At 39.6% G+C, this 22809-nt stretch overlaps 1 protein-coding gene across 3 annotated transcripts in view; it reads right to left on the minus strand.

Moving 5' to 3' along the window:
- NBEA (neurobeachin) overlaps window positions 1-22577 on the minus strand; it is a 356767-nt gene extending 334190 nt beyond the window's left edge. For 2 of the 3 annotated variants that reach the window (XM_083498847.1, XM_083498848.1), the window contains exon 1: window positions 20840-22576. In XM_083498847.1, coding sequence (XP_083354973.1) covers window positions 20840-21211 — 372 coding nt within the window. In that variant the 5' untranslated portion in view covers window positions 21212-22576. Of the gene's footprint in view, window positions 1-20839 lie in introns of all 3 variants that reach the window. The other variant, XM_083498846.1, reaches the window with a different exon arrangement.
- Window positions 22578-22809: the final 232 nt, after the last annotated feature.

Consider the following 22809-nt stretch of genomic DNA (forward strand, 5'->3'; position numbering starts at 1 on the left):
GTTTGCTGAGCTATACTGTATTGTGTTGTTTTTGTTCAACTGTGTTTTAATTGTTTAATGGGTTGTTAGCTGCACAAGGGTCACATAACATCATTTATATAGCAGGGAACAGATCTGCCACGTCTCAGGCGACTCACTTTTTGAACTACAAGAATACAAGAGCATATGTGACAACATAGGGGCATAAAACTTGTGAAAAGGGCCTAACACAAAGGGAAGACTTTGCACAATTTTAAACAAGGAAAGGCTGAATGAAGAAAAGCAACAGCACAATCCCATATAAAGTCACGTGTGTGTTATATGCAGGTCTGCCTCTCAAAAATGTACGCTAGATCAGAACACAGAAGCTATGCGGCAAACAGGAGCCAACCCTGTAGAATGCTATCTCTGAAGCACCGTCACCAGCTGCTGCTTGAAACATAACTTAAGTGCTTACTAATAAAAACGTAGTGCTTACCAATTAAAACTCTTCAAAATTCTATGCATCAAGGTCTTCATCAGAGACCCTAGTGCTGCTGCACTCCAACGTTAGATACCTACTACCTGGTCACAGGTGAAAGGGCCTTCGGAGTTGTGGCACACCATCAGAATGCTCTACCTCAGAAACCTCACTTGGAGCCTCTTCTTATGCCACCACAGTCTCAGACAATCACTACTTAATTTTCTGGACCATTATAAAATCTGTTTGGTTTCAGTCCTCTGCTGTTTTAACTATGTTGCTGGTGTTTGATACATTGCTTAAACTCTTGATATTGATCCATTGTTCACTAACCTAGATGTCAGAGAATATAAATCTTTTTAAATAAAGTAGAATTTGGGTTTTAAAAAGAACCTATTACACAATTTCTTTAGTATAGTTGCCTTCTGGACAGATAAAGAATTAACTTTGGAGTCTGTACAGTCTAAGTAAATGTTACTTATGAACACTACTAAATTCCTGGCTATTAATATTTCAACTGTCTATAGAAGAACAGAAAATGCATTTTAAAAAATAAACTCTTAAAACAGACGTAAGATGGATGATTTAATTTTTAAAGTTCAGTGTATATTATTTGACCTATAAACACCAAGCAGATTTAAGTCAGAACTCAAGAATACAAATCACTACGAATATGGAAGTCTTACTTATGGTATTGCATGCAGTACCTACACAGGGGAATTTCTGCTTTTGTAATGTTGGTATCAATTATCAAAATTACCACAGAATAGTGGATAAACATTACCCAGTGCACATCAAGCCTATTTTTGTAGCAGCACGGTTGAACAGACAAAGCTTAAGACTTTTTTCCTCTGTAGTCCCTTGCAGAATAAGGCAAGCAAAAGTTCAGTGTAAATGATATTCAACTATATAAATAGAAATATGGAAACATGAAAACCTGTCTGGGTTTACTCTTTTGTTTAAACAAATAATGTTTGAAATCCCTCGGCATGCTGATGCAACTCTCCTGAGATGTCTGAGATCAGATGATATTAAGGAACTAACAGGAACTATTACTACAAGTAATAGGAGGATTTTAGGATTGCGTATTATATGTAAGGCAAATCCAGTTATCAATAAACCAATAATTATACATTTACACAAATTCATTTATATTAGCTTTCTAGTCTAAAGGCAATCCTTTGCTGCACTGGAGTAAAAGTGTAAAATTCATACATTTAGAATTTCAAACATGTGGCATGTTTCTGAAATAATAAAAAAAATGGAATAGAAAAATTCCAAACAGTAATTCTTTCATTACGATGCAATATCTATTATAAGAGAATGGAGGGCCCAATACGCAGCTAGAGTTGGGAAGGATTCTTGCTTGCTCTACATTTTGGAGCAAATCTTCTCATTTTGCTCCTCTAGAACCACACATAGCAGACTGATTTGCAGATTAAGCATAATCAATGGACTGAAGTGACCATGTGGCTACACTGTACAAGGACATGATACGGAAAAGAAAATATAAGATGGGTAGCCATCTTTTTTCCGTATAATTCTCAAGAAAGGGACTGAATGTTATGATATGCATTCAATTCCTGGAAGCATTTTAAAAGGTAAAATGTCTTTTTTCCTCATGGCAGGTGAGGTAACCGCTCCAAGCAGCTTACACCATTTTAAAAGTGGAAGGAAGGAACTACCCTCATAAGTACCTTGTTTTTAAGGCAGATTTTGAATTATTTTTATTTCATAATTTATTTCATAAAATTTCTATACCCCAATGATAGAAGAACCTCAAAGTAGTTTTCTGTCCAAAACCAATTTGTTTGATGAAACAAAACCAGCTTGGGGCAGATATATGATCTCTCTATCTCTCTGTGCAGCTGATCAAGTTTTAATGAAACCACCAATCCATGACAAATTTTCAAACAGAAACTCAGCAATCTTTCATGACAATGAACTCCACATTAGCCACCATTTCTTCATTTTGTGCAGCTATGGGCCTTCCACTTTTTGGATCATCTCCATGGCTATCTCTGTACCCTGTGTAATGTTCAGCTGCCCAATTTTCAATTGTGGGGAATGACAGAGAAGATCTATGATAAACATTCCAGCTAAGGACAAACGTCCATTGTCAATATCTGTTTACACCTTCTTTTATAAAAATATAGAGGTGTATTCAATTACTGCCCCTCAACTGATGGAACACTCTTTGATCCAATGGAGCCTTCCATCAATGAACAGATTCCTCTTTTTCCTACAGACCTTCATGCTGTTCTAAAGTGTTTGCCAATGCTTTGGATAAGATGGGGAGGGGTGGAAGGGTGGAAGAAGAATAACAAATCACCCTCAAATCATCATTATTGACTTTCATCAAGAATTAAAAACATTCCTGTTTACTCCAGCATTTACTGTCTGAAAGATAATGTTCCTGCAAACTGCAAAATCATTGTCTGAGATAATGATATTGTTTTGAGGGGGGGTGCAATCTTTATGTTGTGTTTGTCATCCCGGGCTCCTTTGGGAAGGGTGGGATATTAAGTGGATTACAAATAAATAAATGAATTTCATACAACCCATCATATTTTATTATCCTCTTCCCTCTGTTGAATTCAGATTAATGGCTGAAAGTAGAATTTCTTACATTGGGTTCATGAGTAACAGATTAACAAAAGTTAGTTTAGAAAGTTGAATTATGAAGAGTTGAGATTCAAGTTTTTAACCCTGCTGTTCATTAAAACAGTGGTTCCCCCAACTGCCATAGTCTCCAGATTAACTAACTCACCATAAGTGGTTCAGTTTAAAATGATCAGTCACCCTGTAGTTTCTTTGGCTGCTCTTTACTGTAACCTTAGCCATAAAGGCACTAATGTTCCAGGGGTCTGAATACTGGAAATAATTTGGTCTGCAAAGTGCAGCTAGAAATGTTTGCAGTATAAGAGCTGTGAATAATCAAGTGACAAGGCAAATTACCATAGAAGAAAGGCATAAGGTTACTAGAAATCATGCACTAGGAGTGTACATTTCCATCAAACCAACAGTCCTAAAGCCTTGATGGTGGTGGTGGTGGTGGTGGTGAGCGTAAAAGTAAGTAGGGTTACTTCTCCACATCTCCTTCAGAACTGGCTGACTGGGGTGAGGTATTTATGTTTAGTCTTACTTTTAGAATCAAACCCTCAGAACCAAGCTATCAACAGTGCTACAATGTTAAACAGTATGTTACAATATATAGGAAGAACACCTGACTAACTGAGATTACTATTTTAAACAACTCTAAATAATTTAATTAGAAAAAAGAAGAATTTAATTAGAGCTGGTGTGCTGCAGTGACCAAAATGCCCTACTGGGGAGACCCAGGTTCACATTCCTAAGCCACTGTGAGAACACAGTGGGTGACAATAAAACTATGTAATGCCACCCCAAGATCTTTGGAAGACGGGAGAAGACATAAACATAATGATTTTTAATAATTTATTGTTTTAATTTATTTAGTTTTATTGAAAGATTACCTTTCTGTTTGAGTTATATCCAATGGTGTTGCTCAGCAGATGGCAAGGCTTCTGACAGCAAAAGAAGGGGAACCATTTCCATGATTCTTACCCACTCTGCATCCACCCACTAGGGCAGCCTTTCTCAACCTGTGGGTCCCCAGATCTTGTTGAACTACAACTCCCATCACCCCAAGGGAGCAAGGCCAGAGCTCAGGGCTGATGGGAGTTGTAGTCCAACATCTGGGGACCCACAGGTTGAGAACTTCTGCACTAGAGGGTTGGAGGACCTTCTAAAGAAGATTTAGGGGCACAGGGGAAATGCTGGAAGCATACTGCCTATATTCTGCAATAGTAAAATCCTTTGTCTGTACATTTCCAAGATCACTTACTTAAAAACTAAGGCTGCAGAATCCTCTGCACACTTATTTGGAAAAGTCCTCTTGAACAAAGTGAGACATATTATATGTATATGGACACCCACAATAATGCATACATCACTGCAGGCATGTGCAGAGCATGTCTAAGGCTCGGTGCAGGAGTCTTGTTAGAATAAAGTTATAAACTCAAACAGTTTATAACTGTCATAAACTCAAACCAGCTGGTCCCTGGCAGGGCCCCCCAGCCAGTTTAGCCCTCTGAGGCCTGGGGCAAGTGCACCTAGCTGCCCCCACCCTGCACTGGCCTGCATGACTGTCACTGAAACTGTTATAAGTCCTTTAAAGAAATCCACACTCATCATATAACCACATATAGACAGTTACATGTTTACATTCAATTCATGTTTTATTTTAAATCAGATTTTTAAAAGGAAACACAATTGTTTTTTTAAACGATAAAAATCTGTTTAATTGTTTTATATCAATACTTTTCTAATTTTTTATAAACTATTATCTTCCTTGGAACTCAGGTCAAATTGAAGAAATATAATAGAAATCTAACAGTGATTTACTGCTTAATACTACTCTTATTTCTGATTAAATCAGGAAATCTTGATACAAATGCACATCAACTTCTGCTACTCAGGTAACTTTAGCTATGGTTTACAAGAGAGTCTGAAAGCCAACAGAGGCTGCTAATCAGATGTAGTCCTTGCTAAATAATATTAACATGACATTATTGCATGGATTTACAGTATTCTGTTTTAACATTAAGTTAGTGCATGCTTAGGAATGTGGTCTCAAAAACTTTCATATGTAACAAACTGAAGCTCATGAACAGAAGCTGTTTTGTCAGTTCACTGTATTATGAATCCTAAATGCTTCAAAAATACAGTAAACATATTAAAGACCAAATGCATGTTTTCATACCTCAAAACTAAAATGAAAATACTAATATAATATATAATATTAACAAAATACTTCAAGTTTTTAAACATCACAATTAGGATTTTATGTGGCTAGACTATCTCTGATCCTACTTATGTGCTTAAATCACATGATCAAGCTCAGAATGCAAAGGTTAATAATAATACCTTGTGTTGCTTAAGTTTTTGTTCACTGTGGACTGACAAAGTTGATAGCCCAAATCTAATCTAGACTGACTAAATACACTCCACAATTGCAACAGGAATTCAACAACTACTTTAAACAATATGCAGTCCACATTCATAAAGGAAGATTCCTACATCAGCTAAAAACTAGAGGAGGAGTTTATGTAGACAATATAATTACCCAAATGGGAATTTATCAAGGCCACCCATGCAACCATTAATGATGCTCAAAATACCCTGAGGTTTAATTAGTACAATCGCTTTTAAAAAGTAAAGGAGAATACATATTACACATATGTAATATAAGTCATAAATTACCACCAAAATTTGGCAAACTAGAGATTTGAATTATTCTTCATTTAATATAAACTAGAGGTAAATTTTTTCAATATTCTACAGTTTTGTTTTTGGTCTCATTTCACCAAGTTGCATGTAATATGTAAATAAGGTCTCTCAACAAAGTAAAAAAAAATAAGTAAAACTACATCATGGAACTCATTAGTTTTGCATATTTATAGTTTAAAACAGTTTAGGGAATTTCCTGATATGCAGATTTGAAAATAGCACCACAAAACTAATATAGTTCAAATATTTATATTTTTAACTTTTAGTATAAATGTACGAACTTATCAGTCACCTCAATAAAGGAATACACTGGCATGCCTCTCATGTATCACTGACTAAATTACAGCCTCTTAGTGCAGATACAAGCAGGAAGAAGCCAAAGTAAAGACCCCGGCCCCATGCAGTCAATAATAGGGACTTTCACAGCTTTTGTTTTGCTTTCACAGAATCCTGATTTATAAATAAGTAAGAAACAGTGAATGTAGTTTAAAACAATCTCTGGCCTGTTTCAAAACCAGTCTACCTCAAACCACGAGTTATGAAGCTGACTAATTTATCTAACCAAAGTTTGTTGTAAACCACCTCTGGTTTGTGCAGAACAAGCTAGGATTCTCTGAAAGTGGCACTAAATGTCACAGACATCTTTCTCTTAGCTATGTGGGAATAGCAGCGGAGGAAGAAAGCATGTGGAACAAATAATACTTGTGTATCCAAGTGCTTCTCGAAGCTATGAACATGAGTTTGACCAGGCAGTGGAAGACAGGAGTGCCTGGTGTGCTCTGGTCCATGGGGTCACGAAGAGTCGGACACAACTAAACAACTAAACAACAACAAGTCCAAGTGCCAGCGGAGTAGGGGAGCAGGCAGTAAATAAGGACTAACACAAACTGGTGTTGGATTAAATTAGGTCACACAACTTTACTGGTTACATGGCAACAGGTTTAGCATAGGAATTTGGTATGTATCCACACGATCAACCAAACCACCTGGTGGTAGATGAGCTGTCATTCAACAGTTGTGGTTGACCACTGTTGAAGTCCCCCATGGCATCAACTGCCTCCAGGAGACCTCATCTAGTCACTGGTAGAGGGCATCATGGGCCCATCAGCCCCCAACTGGGCTTCTGGGGAGAAATCACTGCTCTCCAAGATCCCTTATGGGTATCCCTGCTTGAATAAAGCAGTGTGCCCTTACCCTGCTCCTCCATACTAAAGTTTAATCCCAATGTCTTAGATGTCATAGAAAAATCGTGACACTTGCTATGAGGTGGTAGGCAAAACCCCACAATCACCCTCTTATGGGTGAAATTCATCCCCAGCCCTAATTCCAGTGACTGGCTGCTGTCCATAGCTATGCACTCGATTCCAGCATTCAAATAGTATGAAAACACAACAATATAGAATAAGCACTAGACTGACATAGGGAGGCTGGATGAGCCTGCCTTTTATGCTCCAGGGTGGACCAGACGTCAGGAGTCTTTACTCCAGTCCACCTCCAGAGTCCCAATGCCTGGGAGCCACATGATGAAACTTATTGGCTCCCAGCTCCCCAAGCAGTCTCTGTCGTCGCCACACAAATGTTCCAAGCTATACCAAAGGATCTTGAACCCAACTGATTCTGCCCTGACTGCCATGTCATGCTGCAAAAACCACCTCTGGTAAGCTGGGAGTAGGGTATTATTCTAGCTCATGCAGGTAGAGCTAAACCATAATTTAGTATTACATGTGAACAAAGAGTTACAATTGATGATTACTGCTTCTTCAAACATCCTATAATGGTAAATCGTTTCTCCACTTTTTTACAGTTTATTCCTTTCTGCAGCCAATGAAGGTTAAGTGCAAGTTCTCTGGAAGCTTGCAACACATAAGTAAACTGTGAATTATAGCACACGCTATTCAGATTACAGTAGAATGTCTAGTACACAAAAAATCATAACTAGCAAAGCTGCAAGAAAGTTTGAAAAAACTGAACCATATTATTTCTAGTTGGGATCACCACTACTCTACTGCAAAACTATGGAAAAACTTTACTAGTGGGAGAGGTAGTTATTAAAAACTGAAAAATTTTAATCGATTGAAAAAATCATGTACTGTACACACTCACTTGTTGGTTTCTAATAAGGATATTGAGGAGCTAGAAAAAATGTCCAAAAGGGCTGGAAGGAAATTTGGCAACATTTAGAGCTTTTTAGTTTACAATGAAAAGTGGGTGAGGGGAGATATGATAAAGCTGTGTTATGTTATGCATACTGTAAAGGAGCTGGAGAGACTGAGGGAAGTTTTTCTCTCCTCGTACTATTAGAACCAATGGTCATCTAATGAAACATCCAAGGAAACTGAATGTTGCAAGATTCAGGACAGACAAATGAAAAAAAAAATACACAGCATACTTGCTATCAAAAGATTTGGATGGCTTCAAAAGGAGATTAGACAAATTCATGAAGGATAAATTCATAGAGGATATTACCGGCTACTAGTCATAATGGCTCCATTACCTCCAGCATTCTGAGATTCATTATTATGAGTAGGTTAGAAATATTATTAAATAAATAAAATCACAGGCAGTATGCCTCTGAATACCAGCTACTGTAGATTATGAACAGAAGAATGCTATTGCATGCACATCCTGTTTGTAGGCTAGTTACTCATAGGCATTTGACATCTCATAATTTTGTTTTTATTGCATTTTTATTGCTTATTTCTTATGTTTATTTTATTGTATTACAGTTGGAATATGGAATTCAAACGGTAATACAAAAAATACAATATATATGAATTAAATGCAGAAAAATATAATTAAAATTCATACAGCATCTAGCACAGCACATTGCCATTGCTACAACAGGCAGAGAAATCATTAAGTGTTCCACTGAGATCCCCAGCAATTTTCAAATAGTCCATGGCAGAAAAGGTTTGAGAACCACTACTCTAGAGTTCTAAACATAAAAATGGGACTCAAGAATTCCAATTGAGTTCTTCAGCAACACAATCCAGCCTACATATGTAAGCTTTGCCTGAATTTTGAAGCAACTGAAATATGTAAAAAATATTTTTGCACCTAGCCTAAATTTGTTTTGCTACTTTAAGAATATGAAGCATATTGTGTATGAAATTTACTCAGAACAAAATTGCATAGAGTTCAATGGAACTTATTGCCAAGTATGTACAGAGTGAGCACATATAAAAATGCTATTTTATTCAGGAAAAATATTTTATCCTTCTCATTTATTTGAATGAAATATCCAATTAATTCAATAAGTTTTTAAATGCAGTGATACTGGTATCTCCAGTTAAAAGTAGTAGGTATCAAGTGATGGGAAAAACTGTTACCTAAGAACATAGAGAGCTGTTACCAGTCTGAACAGACAGTACTAGGCTAGACAGACAAATAGCCTGACCTAATATATGAGACAAGCAGATTTATATGTGAAAATGCAAGTACTCTTATCCCAAACCATTTGTACTGTGGAGAGCTGTGAAACTGAAATGTATTAATGCCTCAGCTATATTCAAACAGTTTTTACCAAACTACAGTGGTATCTCGGGTTATATATGCTTCAGGTTACATATGCTTCAGGTTGCAGACTCCACTAACCGAGAAATAGTGCTTCAAGTTAAGAACTTTGCTTCAGGATGAGCACAATAATCGTGCTCCAGTGGTGCAGCAGCAGGAGGAGGCCCCATTAGCTAAAGTGGTGTTTCAGGTTAAGAACAGTTTCAGGTTAAGTACAGACCTCCGGAACAAATTAAGTACTTAACCTGAGGTACCACTGTATATTATCCTGCTGTAAGACTAACTTTTTTAAAAGACTGGAATCAAGCAGATAAATTCATATAGCAGAACAATATGACTTTAAGGGAAACTTCTCAGATCTAGTATGGTTTAAACTATGAAGCGTCTCCACCCTCATCGTTCAGCCTGGACACTGAGATGCAGTGCCAAGGGCCTTCTGGCGGTTCCCTCATTGCGAGAAGTGAGGTTACAGGGAACCAGACAGAGGGCCTTCTCGGTAGTGGCGCCCGCCCTGTGGAACGCCCTCCCTTCAGATGTGAAGGAAATAAGCAGCTATCTTCTCTTTAAAAGACATCTGAAGGCAGCCCTGTTTAGGGAAGTTTTTAATATTTAATGCTGTATTGTTTTTAACACTTGATTGGAAGCCGCCCAGAGTAGCTGGGGAAACTCAGCCAGATGGGCGGGGTATAAATAATAAATTATTATTATTATTATTATCATGGAGCGCACTAGATATAAATCTATTGGAAAATTGCTGCAATAACAGATTTCATGTCAATGTACAACTGCATGTCTCTTTTTTTCTACCTTTGAAGACCTTGCCTCTTACATATTCACTTCTATGTCTCATATTTCTATATGCCAAAATCAGTCAAGTAATAGCAATTTAACAATCTCTGCACCCAATCCAGTCGTTAATATTTTTTTCTTTACTGTTTTGTATCATAATAATTATTACTAATCTCTTTAAGTTCTATATTTATGAATGCATTTTGCGTCTTATGGTCACGTTCTGAAATCTTGTAATTTTTCTCTATGAAATAATGAAAATACATTTAAAATTACAATACCTATCCAGTGTTAGATATGTAGCTGCAAGTTGTGGCACTCCAAGAAAAAGGATAAAACAGAGGTTCCAACTTGAATCCATAAATGTTGTAGTAAGCAAAGGAAAGGTTTTTATTTTCTTAACCTAAGAAACACTTGACAAAGCGGTAAGTTTCAGCAGGGTTGTGGCCAAAATTTTTACAATTTAAAGTAACAACTACCATACAGTATTTTTGTTTATGCTTAAAATCAATGGTAGCCAACATGCCAAAGAACATATTATAAATTCCCCTTCTCCTTCTCTATTATTTCACTTAAATTTCTATTTTCATTTTGCACACTGAAAAACAAACAAAAGCAGTTTTTATTTTCTATTCTTGCTTCCTTGAAGTGTTTCTCTCATACTTCTTCCTCCAGCACTCCTTTCCTCTACTGTCCTACAGCTCTACCCAAAATATGCCACAGATAAAATCTTCTCCAGATGGTTCACTTTATTTCCTCCTCCTGCAACAACAGGATAGTTCTATGACCACAGTGGGAAAGACTAAAGAAATGGGGTCTCATCTGGAGCCCTTAAAATCAATGAAACCTTTCCCACTGGCTTTTACAGGAAATGTACTAAGTGCATTGTTAAAAATCACAAATATTCTTTTAGATTTTTTTATTTATTTCAGAATTTAATCCAGCTCAAAGATGGATTAACCATGGCACAATTCTTTAACTATATAAACAGAAGGTTTGGTCAGACAGCTGTTTTAGTTTTTAGTTGGAGATCATGCCCTCACTCTATCTGATGGCATAGTTCTCTGGATGAAACATTCATGCCCATCTGTCAGAATATTAAGAGTGCCAACTGATATAGCAAAACTATATTCATTCAAGAATTTATCTGCCTACAAGTGTGGATTTTAAAAAACATGCTAGAAACAATACAATGTTTTGTAAGGTCTGCCCTTGCCAGTGGAGCTTTAAGGTTTTTGATTGAACAGCAACCCTGTTCTGCAATGCTTCACAAACATCTTACATTTTTATTTACTGTATTTAAAACATTTATACATTTTAAGACAAATGCTGTAGATTAGGATTAGAGCATCTGATTAGCATGCAGAAGGTCCTAGGTTGCAGCTTCTCAACAATGGGCAAGAACTCTGAAATTCTGGAGAGCTGCTGTCACTCAGTATGAACAATACTGACTTAGAGCAATTGTCTTATGTATAAGGCAACCCCCATGTTCCTATGAACCCAGCCTTTCAGTCCTAAAAACATCCTCAAGGTTTTAAAATTAAAACACGTGCAATAAAAACTGAATATAAAAAAGACAATTAAAACAAAACTCAGCACATTAAACCAAAAACACAGCAGGAACAAAATTCAGCACAGATTGAACACCTGGAGATGTGAAACCATATTAACAACCTCTAGTGCCCAACAAGCTATTTCTCTCCCTCCCCTCAAAAAAAGGATTTAAATTGTCTGCCTGCACTGCTCCTCCATGTTCTCATGTTCCTTGCTAGGCCAAAACTGCACGCACACACACACAGACACCTCCCTTCCAACTGGACGCAGGTATTTGGATTGCTTGGAAGTAAGAGAGATAGGTGAGGGAGCTCTGCCTCTGTGTATATGTTTCTATATAGATAGAGGCGATTGGAAGGAAGGTAGGGTGTCCCTGAAGAACAGGTAGCACCATGAGAGGGATGTGTGCACTGGCTTGTGAATGGATGGATAAAATGTAGAGTACATGTATGTTAAAGGTTGGGGAGTTATCCTGAAAAGGGAGACAGATAGATTTGAGGAATGACTTTTAGCATTTCTAGGAAGCCAAGGGTAAAATGCCTTTATAAAAACTACTCAATGCTGTTAACAATGTACAAACATTTGAGACAATATTTAAACTTAAATCAAAACAATACAACTACAATGAAGAAGTTAAAATCAGAGGAGAAACCAGCAGCACAGATACAATTAGACGAATAAGGCCTAACAGAAAATATTAATGATCTTCACATATATTAAAACAACTATAAATATATCATTTAATCAAGGATATCTGCTAACATAATTATATAATATCTGACTATGTATTTTGTTCAAGTGTCAAGGCCAAGAGAGTCCACTTTAACTCTTCTTTAGGACACTGTAAATAAATGAAAACAGTTATTCCCCTGTATAAGTTTAACAAAGACAGGCAGATGTGAGACATGCTCTAGACACCTTTTTCCCCTCTGATTTTCCAGCTGTGGGCTTTTGTTAAAGTACTAATAGGCTCCAAATTTCTCTCAACTAAACCCTGTTATCTACCAATATATTTTTATGTGTTAGTTTCATAACAAACACCAGTAATTATAAAGCAAATAGCACTAATCTAAGGGCCTATGGGAAAATGTTTCAATAAAAGCCTTTGATGATATTCCTGCTGAAGGAAATTGCATTCCAACTTGGCTTTTGCAACCTTTTACTTAAAAACATTGTTTTGAACTTTAACTTACTGTTCTATACTTTGTAGTGGAAGACAATACAAAACTTTGTGTTGAAGAATGGAGTAATAAATGCCTGCATAGTATATATAAGAAAAAATAACTCAGGATCCCAAACCAATAGATTCAAATTACAAGAAAAATAGATGCAATTTACAAGAAAGGAGATTCCGACTAAGCATTAGGAAGAACTTTCTGATGGTCAGAGCTGTTCGAACAGTAGAATGGACTACTACAGGTGATTGATTCACCTTCTTTGGAGGTTTTTAAATAGACGTTGGATGGCCGTCTGTTAGGGTTTCTTTAGCTGTGCTTCCTGCATTGCAGAGGTTTGGACTAGATGACCCTTGGGTTTCCTCTTCCAACTTTACAGTTCTATGATTCTAACTTCAAGAAATAAGGAGTGTTTATCTGCTTCCAGGTTAATGCACACTGCATCAAAGATAAGAGAATTAACTTTTTTTTATTCATGAACTCTTAGACAGGTTCCCATTTCTATCATATAAGGCTCCCTGGAATCAAAACACATCACACTTAAAACAACACACACACACACTACAATTTCTGGCTGCTTAAAAATTAATGCTGCAATTCAATGCACACTTACTTGGAAGTAAGATGTGTTGCACTCATTACCAGAGGAGCAAGCTGCAAATGCATTGTTTACAAGCCAGCTGTTGACAATATAGTTTTCCAGCATAACCCTTAAACCATCTGTTCACTATCTGGCATAATTATTATATAGGGCTGCCCGCTTATAAATCACCTGTCATTTCTATTTTAAAACCCTGGCTCATCAGCTGATGAGTAAGGGGTTAAATCATGTTGCTTTGGCTGCATGCGCCAGTTCCATACTGGGAATAGGCATACAAAGCAAATGCAGCATTTAACTCCAATCATTTGGTTGCATTATGGGTGATATCTGTTGATGGTTTGGGGGAAATGGCCTCACAGGCCAAATTGGACCTACTGGCAGGTCAAGACTGACCTATAGACATGAGGTTCCACTTCCCTGTCCTAAGAGCTCAAGGTGGTATACTTTGTTCCTCAATGTGCTTCATGGCTAGGTGAAGATTTTAACTAGATATTCCCAGTTCTAGCCCAACATTCTAATTATACTACACAAGCTCCCCTACTAAATATTACTAAAATAATAATAATAATTAGACAATTTAAGCAGTTCTTAACTTTTTTGGAAGGGAGACTATACAGATGATCTTTAGTCTCCAAATTTATAAACTCCATCATATCGAAGAAAATCCATGAAAAACCTAATTTGAAATTTCAAACACTCTCTGTCCTAATGTTGCTTGTTTCACCACTCTCCTATTTAAATAAAGTTGTAGCCTGTTACTTAACAGGATATGTTACTTCATAACTGTGAAGTATAAACATGTGAAATGCTATCCAGTAGAAACTAATCCGTTACACTAATCCGTTAATTTACTACCAATGGATCACAAACCATCCCAAAATCATTTTTTATTTTTAAAACAGGACATTTAATTGCACATGCTGATGTGTACAAGTCTTCTTGCTCCTTACAAGTGCATTAACAAGCTTTTTCCATTGTGAACATATTTTCTATATTGCCTCAAATATGTTTTGTTGACTTTTAAACACATCTTTATCTTTACTATGAATTGTCAGTTTTGAAAACTACTTTGGTTTCATTTTTAGAAGAAACTGAACATTTCAAGCTACTTTTGAGGAGACTGTCAAATGGAATTCATGTCTTGTTCATACGTCCTCAGTAAGTTATACAGGCTTTGTCACTTCTTATTCATGCTCTATAGTTCAGTTCTCGGTCAAATACAGCATAGAAAGCGGCTGTTTGTGGAAGAGGTACTTAAAAAATGAAATCTTAATATATAGTACAAAACTGAAGTCACTGAATACTCAGATTTATATTTATTAAATTAAAAAGTCATATTTTTAAAACATACTATTAAGAATACGTGTAAGTTTTGATTGTTTAGAAGTTTATATGATGTGAAGTATTCTGAATCTTTTGGGGCACAGAGCAGCAACTTTCTTTGATCAAACTAGAAAACAAGGTGCAAATAATATGAAATCATTTGTTACTCTGAAAAAAGAGTCCTATCCATGCTGGAAAAAAACCTGACAACCCCTCACTAACAATAAATTATCTATATTATCAAAAATGATTTTCTGGGTGTGCTACAGTATTTGTAGTCATAGTCCATGTGGATTCTTCAGGAGACCCCTGTGGTTGCCAAGGCGTTATCTCTAAGTTCTAACAAAGTGACCTGCACAAGACACCATCAAGCATTGTATCCCCATGGCAATAATGGCCAACATAAAGGGAAATTAAGACGGAACTAAGATGGGCACCCTACAATAAGCTTTGAGACACCCCTAATTAGACACGCACACCTCCAAGTAGTCTCCTCTATGAGACAACATGGAACTGCTTCCAGCCCATATTCATTTTGGATGCAGGACCCTGTATCACTGGGGAGTGAACCCAGCTTATTATGGGATGCACACCTTCAGTTCTATCCTAAATAGGGTCCATCGAGAGGATCACAATCAACTATTTAAAAACGAAATAGCAGCAACAAAAACATCAACAGCCAGACACAGTACCAGAAAAGGTATATTCAAATAAAACTGTTGCATGATTGCATACAGGGAAGTTGTTTGCTGGGTCTCATGGGACAGTGCATTCCATAACCTATTCACTGGTACTTCATCACCCTCTGCAACTCAGGGTGGTGGGACATGTGGCAGGACTTTCCTGCTGAATTGTGTGATCAGTTTCATGAAGAGCTGGTCTTTCAGATATCTAGGTTCCAAACATGTTGACATGTTCAATGCACAGAGAACTTAAGGGAGGAAGTCTCTCACCATGCTGAGCACTTGGAAGAAGGGATAAATAACATTTATCAAAGTTCCCCTCCCAAAATAATTATCTGCTATGTAGGTGTCCCTTCTGCTACTACTTCACTTATCTGTAATCCTCTCTCACGCTTGCTGTTTACCCTTCTCACATGAATCTTCTTCCAGGAAGTGATGGAAAGGTTTTGAGATCTGGAAGATACACGTGGACATGTTTTTCTAGTAGCTATTCTAGCTTCTTGCAGGAAGGGTGGAGCGTGCTGCTTTCACCGAATATTAGTGTAACAGCATGGAGAGAGTAAGAAAGAGGAACTTGGTCATTTGGTGCAACTCTAGTTAGTTGCAACTAAACATAAACCACTGTTCTAGGATTCCAACTATGATGTAACCTTTTTCTAGATTTAGCGTATCTCTGTTTTTCACATGAGACTGGATTCATGTGTGTAGGTAATATCAGTCCTACTTAGACAGCTGTTTATCATTTTGGTTGTTAGTTCTGAAGGTCAATGGTTTAACTAACTTCTATATTTTCTTCACACTCAGATTGGAATTTCACCTTAACATTCTTAGGCCCATGGAAATCTGATCCCTCCCGTTTACCTTTAATTGATATAACCATAAGCCAAGGCAATAATATTCACTTCAACCTGGAGACCACTGAGTGTTCTGATTTTGAAGCCAGTTGTTGGGTTCACAATAAACCTTTGCTTTAAAGCTGAACATCACCAAAAGTTTACAGTAACAATTAGAAGTTTCTGTCCCATTTCCTTCAAACCTGGGCATGACATGGGCAGAGAAAAAGGATAAGTCCTGTTGTTATTTAAACACCTCCCTTGAAAGAAACTTTTCCAAAGAAGCATTACAATAGAACAGAAACCAGCTGTTTTAGATGCCTGCTACAACTTTTGTTTCAGCAAGCCTATCCTGACAAGTAAACAAGTTATGTATATCTGTATCAAAATTTTCTGATTTTATTTGGAAATCAATGCAGTAATTGTTTTATATTGTTCTCTGTACGCCACTCAAGGATCTTCCATTAAAACCCTTTATAAATTCTTTTAAATAAATCAATGCAATATAATATAATACGATTAAAAATGTAAACAATAAATCAATAATGCCAAATCAGTATTTTGGCAAACAAGTATCAACCTCATGAAATAAAAAGAATAAAGTTCAATATTTGGTCAAAAATTAAGATTTTACTTTTCCTAAGTGATTTCCACAGATAACACAGGTCTGATGTTGCTGTGGCTGTGGACAGCATTATTTAAATCAGCTATGCATGCACAAACATTAACACTGGAGGTTTCTTGGTAATGGGAAGATGAAGCTTGATCTGTGATGTTCTGCAGTTGACCAAAATCTAACCAAATTCTGCAAACATTACCCAATCCTGTAGAAACCTATGAGCACAGCACTTCTTTAGTGCAAGAACCTCACTTACATAATTCTACACAAATATCTAATTGCTTATTCACGCTTTTAAATGTGAGTACTATTTTCATTAGTAACAGGAAGAAATTCCTACTTTAAATGGCCCAATACACATATAGCACCATCAAGTGCACACACATTTAAATGGTTTTCCTACATTAAAGGAAGCAGTGAGTGGGACAGGATCAAACCCTTTGCAGAAAAACCACTAATTTACAATACAAGTACAGTATAGTGGTACCTCGAGTTACAAACGCCTCAGGTTACAAACGCTTCAGGTTACCAACTCTGCTAACCTGGAAGAGTTACCTTGAGTTGAGAACTTTGCCCCAGGATGAGAACCGAAATCGTGTGCTGGCAGCGCAGCAGGAGCAAGAGGCCCCATTAGCGAAAGCACACCTCTAGGTAAGAACAGTTTCAGGTTAAGAACAGACCTCCGGAACGAGTTAAGTTTGTAACTAGAGGTACCACTGTATTCATAATTTAGTAACTTAAAGTATAACGGAACACAAAATAACAAAAATATTATGTAAATACACACACACACACACACACACACATATATATATATACACACACACACACACACACACACACATGCCTAGGTTTAATGTTAAACAATGCAGGACACATTTTCATATTTAAATATTAATCTCTACTATGGCACTCTTTTCAGCTCTTCACCATCACACACAAGAAGCATTTTTTACATAAATCCTCAAATATAGTTCAGGTACTTAGCAGAAAATGCAATGCAATACAAATCTAAAGCTTTGGGGGCAGCTTTAAACTCATATGGCAGCTACAGTTTAGGGTATTACTGTAAGCATACTTGTACTGACTTCAGTGAAACTTGGAAGTGTTTGGTATGCAGGTGTTAATTTGAGTCTTTTAACTTTCAGATCCTCTGTCATTACAATCAGACAGTTCATAAACATTGCTCTCAAATTCCATTACATTGTTTCCAGCATATAATTAGGTAGTCATTTTTTCACACAAAATTGTGAGAACTATTTATCAGGTATTAATGTGATACAATTTTTTTGGAAGTCCATTATCAATTCCAACAATAACACTTCAGACAGATTACTTCAGAATTACCACTATGCAACCAATAAAATAACTGAATATGCAATTGTCAGATAAACAAACACACAGGAGTATCTTTTAATCACTCAGAAAGCAGTCACATAAGATAATGATTCAGTCATTCACATTACAGCTACAAAGAACCCACTTAGCCTGACCACCAGTCTTTCCCGTTCTCAAGCTTCTGCCTATCTTGCCTGCTTCCTCTAAGTAAATATAAAAGAAATTAATTTTATGTTAACTCCATGAAAACTGAATTAATAACACACCAGCAATAACCTTTTGCTGCTGCTGGAAATAGACCATTATAATTTTTTTTCTAGTTTTCAAACCAGAATGTATTTCCTTGCAAAGAGTTTATGATTCTTTATATCACACCTGAAGCTGTGTTCTTCACAGGTATTGACTGTACCAAAAGGGAAACTACACAATGTTGTCTCAATTTTCTTTCCTGTCCCATCTTGACATTTGCAGGAAGTAATTCTAGTACAAAATGTAGTGCTATCAAAACAACTTCTGAACTTTCCCCTTTACTTGAAATGCATCCTCTGATTTCTACATATTTATAAGCAGTGACAGAAGACACTCTCCCAAAAAAACTAGTAACTGGGTTATAAACGTATAAAGCATTTCTTGACACATCAACAGGTTCTCAGAGGTTTAATTGCCAAAACAAAGGATGAAAACAACAAAAGAAAAGGATTAAGCACCTTCAGAGCAAGATCTCCTTGAAACTGCTCAATGAACTATTTTTCTGTATTACCTTATTCCATTGCTACGTTGAAATAAATTAACAATTACTTTAAAAATACCAAGTTACAGCAACTTAAAAAACAGGTGCTTTATTAAAAAGGATAGCTTTGAAAGCTGAGAAATGGATATGAATTCTGAGGAACCATTCATGTTTATCATTATTTACTTAGCCCCCTCATGTCTCGAACAGAGCTTTAACTCTTGTGCATTTATTGCTCAAATGTTGTAACAGCCAATCTCTAAACATTTGCAGCAGTTCTACCATTCTGTTAGGCTGGGCCATTGGTAAATATTTATTAGACAAAAAAATGGCATATTACTTCAAAGTAACCAATGTAACTATATCACAGGTCCTGCTTTTGCCTACAGGTTAGAATAGGATGGTTAAAACTTTGTTACAAAAGCATTTTAAAGTATCTGCCATGTAGCAGCTCTCCTCCTCATTTTATATCCAGAACAGGATGTTTCCATTCAACTGTTCCATGAGGTTTGCTGCAGCAAATCTTGCATTCAGGAGAGGCGTCAAATCTCTCATAATTAAAGTGATTCATTTCTTTACCCAGTTTCCTCGCTCTCTCTTGTGTAGATTTCTAAACCTCTAACATAGGTAGAGCTAAAACCTTGCCATACAACTCTGCAATTAATGCCTGCACTACAAAGTGTCTATGAGCTAATTTAACTAACATGAAATGTTTTTTTCCATGTATTGGGAGCAGCACAGGGGTGGTGCGTGTGTTTGTGTGTGAAGATCAGCACCATTTAGACAGACAGCAGGCAAGAAAGCTATTTCAAACAATAAAGGTGACAATGAAGCTACCTGGTGTAACAAAGTAGTAGAGGCTCACCCAATCAACAGATTGTAAGAGACAAAACCTCTCTTCAACATGTCAAACCCAATGGGCTGCAAGGTAATAGGGTTAAATCATTCACACATTTCAGCAACAGAGGAAAGACGCCATCTGGGGCTATTCTTTAATCTTACACAATTAAAAATAGATGTACTATCAAATCCCTCTGCTTGGCAACAGACTGAAGTCACAAGACTATCTAAGAGCACCTAAAGTTGAGAATAATTAATACAATTAAATCCACTTTTTCAGATCAAGCATTTGAAGAAGCACGGGTTAGAACTGTATGGGCCTATGTGACAGAGCAGTATTCCATACACTCTCCTACTCAACAGCAAAACAAGAAAGTAAACTAAAAAGGGCCAGGAGTTGGACAGAGAGTGAGTACAGGTCATAAACACAAGGTGGAAATGTAATCTGAAGGAAGCCTGGTACAAAATCTGGCAGGAGGAAGGAAGTCTCTGTTGCTACACCCCCCCCAAAAAAAGATCTGTGTTGGAAGAGAAGTCATCACTAATTAACAGTAAAGAAAAGGTATTACTTCCGGAGGTGTGGGATTTATCTGCCTCAGGCCTTGGGAAGTGTCACTAGGTGGATATGAGAAACCTGTCAGGAGGAGGCACCAGGGATGCCATGAGTAGGAAAGTGGGCAGGAGCTTGTTAAGGAGGGCTGAGTAGAAGCATATGGCTAAAGGGAGCTAGCTCTCCAAGGACCAGCAAAAGATAAAGGGAGACCTCCCAGATTAAATGACAAAGTAGCTCATGAAGAAAGCCCCTCCCTTCAGTTTCCATGTTGGGGAAGAGGATGGAGAGGGAAGGCAGATCAGGAAGAGAACAGGCACCTGGACCAAAAAAAAAGGAGGGGGAGGGAGTGGGACAGAGCACGAAGGAGCACTTAGAGGACACCAGAGTAGTTAGGATCCTGCATGTTGTGGGGGGAGGGGGTGCCTGAGGGATCCGCTTTCTCTCTTTTTTTGGGGGGGGGGGGCGAGAGAAGAGAGGCAGCCCCGTCCTCAGAGCTCTTCCTACACAGGAGCTGCGGCAGGGACCCCCGCACCCCTTACCAGGTTCAGCACGGTCTCCACGATGTCCCGGTTGCTGACCTCGCCGACTTGGATGAGTCCGATCAAGACGGCGAATTTCATGCGGATGTTGCGGATGGGCACGGACGGGTTGATCATGCCGGCGGGAAGCACCACGGACCCGGAGCCCGACGCCCGCAGCTCCCCCATCACGGCCGCCGCCGCCGAGCCACCTCCACCACCACCTCCTCCTCCCGTCGTCGTCGTCGTCGTCGTCGGTGCTGGTGGCGGTGCTGCTGCTGCTACTGCTGCTGCCGCGGCGCCTCCAACTCCTCCGCCGCTGCTGCTGGCCCCGACAGGGATGAGCCCCGCCGGCTGCGGCTCCGGCCCCGACCCCGGCTTCTCGCTCGCCATCTAGCCCCGGCCGCTGCCAACACTACCTGCCGCCGCCGCCGCCCTGGCCGAGAAGCTGCGCATCCACCGCAGCGGCACAACCGCAGCAACAGCAGCAGCAGCAGCGCCCGGCGGGGCCGCAGGGAGCGGACCGGAGCCGCCGCCGCCGCCGCCGAAGGGCCGTCCCAGGAGCCGCTCCCGCGCCCGCCTCTATAATGAGGGATTATTATGGGCGCCGCTGCCCCGTTAGCCGAAGCCGCTCCTCCGCCGCTTCTCCCCTCACGGCGCCACAAAAGCGGCCGAGACCGGGGGCTTGCGCGCTGTGGGCCGCCGGGAGAGGCTTCGGGGCGGCGGCGGTGGGCTGGAGGGGGGGGACAGCGCGGAGGAGAGCGGGAAGCTCGCCCCGCAGCCCCCGCTGTTGTTGTGGAGCCGGAAAACGCCGCCGCCGCCGCCGCTCACTCCGCCATGTTGCCGCCCCCTGCCTGCGGTAGCCGCCAGGGCGCCTGCGCTGCGGAGCCCGTGGGGGGAGTGGCCGAGCTCCCTCAGCAGCAGCAGCAGCAGCCCCTGCTCGCTCGGCCCGCTCCTCCTTCGCTCACTCTCGCCCGGGAGACGCCGGGAGAGGAGGCGCGGAGCTTGGCCCAGGCTTCTCTCAGTCGCGGCCGTCCACCTTCTGGGTCTTGGGAGGAGAAGGAGTGGGCGGCGGCAGCGGCAAGACCGGGGCTGTCGTTGCGACTGTGAGGGGATTTGGTTACACAGCGCGCGGGGTTTTGTTTTGTTTTTTTGGTTCCTCCGCCCGCCACAGACACCCCGTCCTAGTCTTCTTCTCCCCGCAATGAATGGACACAGCAAAAGGCGACGAGACCCGCGGGCACAAGGATGCCCACAGGAGTCCGCGGCGGGTCCCTGGCAAGGGCCGCGGGCCGGGTGGGTGGCAGGTGTCGTTCGCGCCTCTCCGCACACCGCGCGCGCCGGCGCCTGCTGCCTCTGGGAATCCAGCCGCCTGCCAAAAAGCGCGGGCTTCTGCTGCAGCCGCGAAAAAAAAGCGTTTGTGGAGAAGGATGCGTTTGGTTTTACGTAGAGGCTTCCCAAACCTACCATCGAATGACGGCTCGCATCCCTGTCTGTGAGCACTGTACTGTAAAACATCGTCGTGGCTGGCACAGCTTCCCTCCCAAACCAGGGTCCTCCAAATCCATGGTGCCGCCAAGGTCCGAGCCATTATTCTACATTTTTTAAGCATAGGATTCCCCACAAATCAATTGGCTCTTGTAGACAGCCGCGTAAAAGTCACGCATCCATTGTGGCACTGCCATATGCAACTGAGGCATGGATCCTGGAGGATTCTCAATACTGTATGGTTGTATGGTAGTGTTGTCATCCGTCTCTGCTGGCTCCAGCATTAAAAAAAACAAAACACAAAACAAACTAGTGCTTGCTCGTGCTGCGGGTGTGGGAAACATTGGGTACTCTGGATGTTGCTGAACTACAACTCCCATCAGCCCTGGACATTGGTCATGCTGAGGCTGATGAGAGTTACGGTTCAGTAACATCCAGAGGGCCAAATGTTACCCACACCTTCATTTCTGGGTCATTAAAAACACAGATATTTGTGGGTTATA

Source organism: Podarcis liolepis (genome assembly GCF_965112155.1).
Source record: "Podarcis liolepis genome assembly, chromosome: 4".
NCBI classification, from domain to species: domain Eukaryota; kingdom Metazoa; phylum Chordata; class Lepidosauria; order Squamata; family Lacertidae; genus Podarcis; species Podarcis liolepis.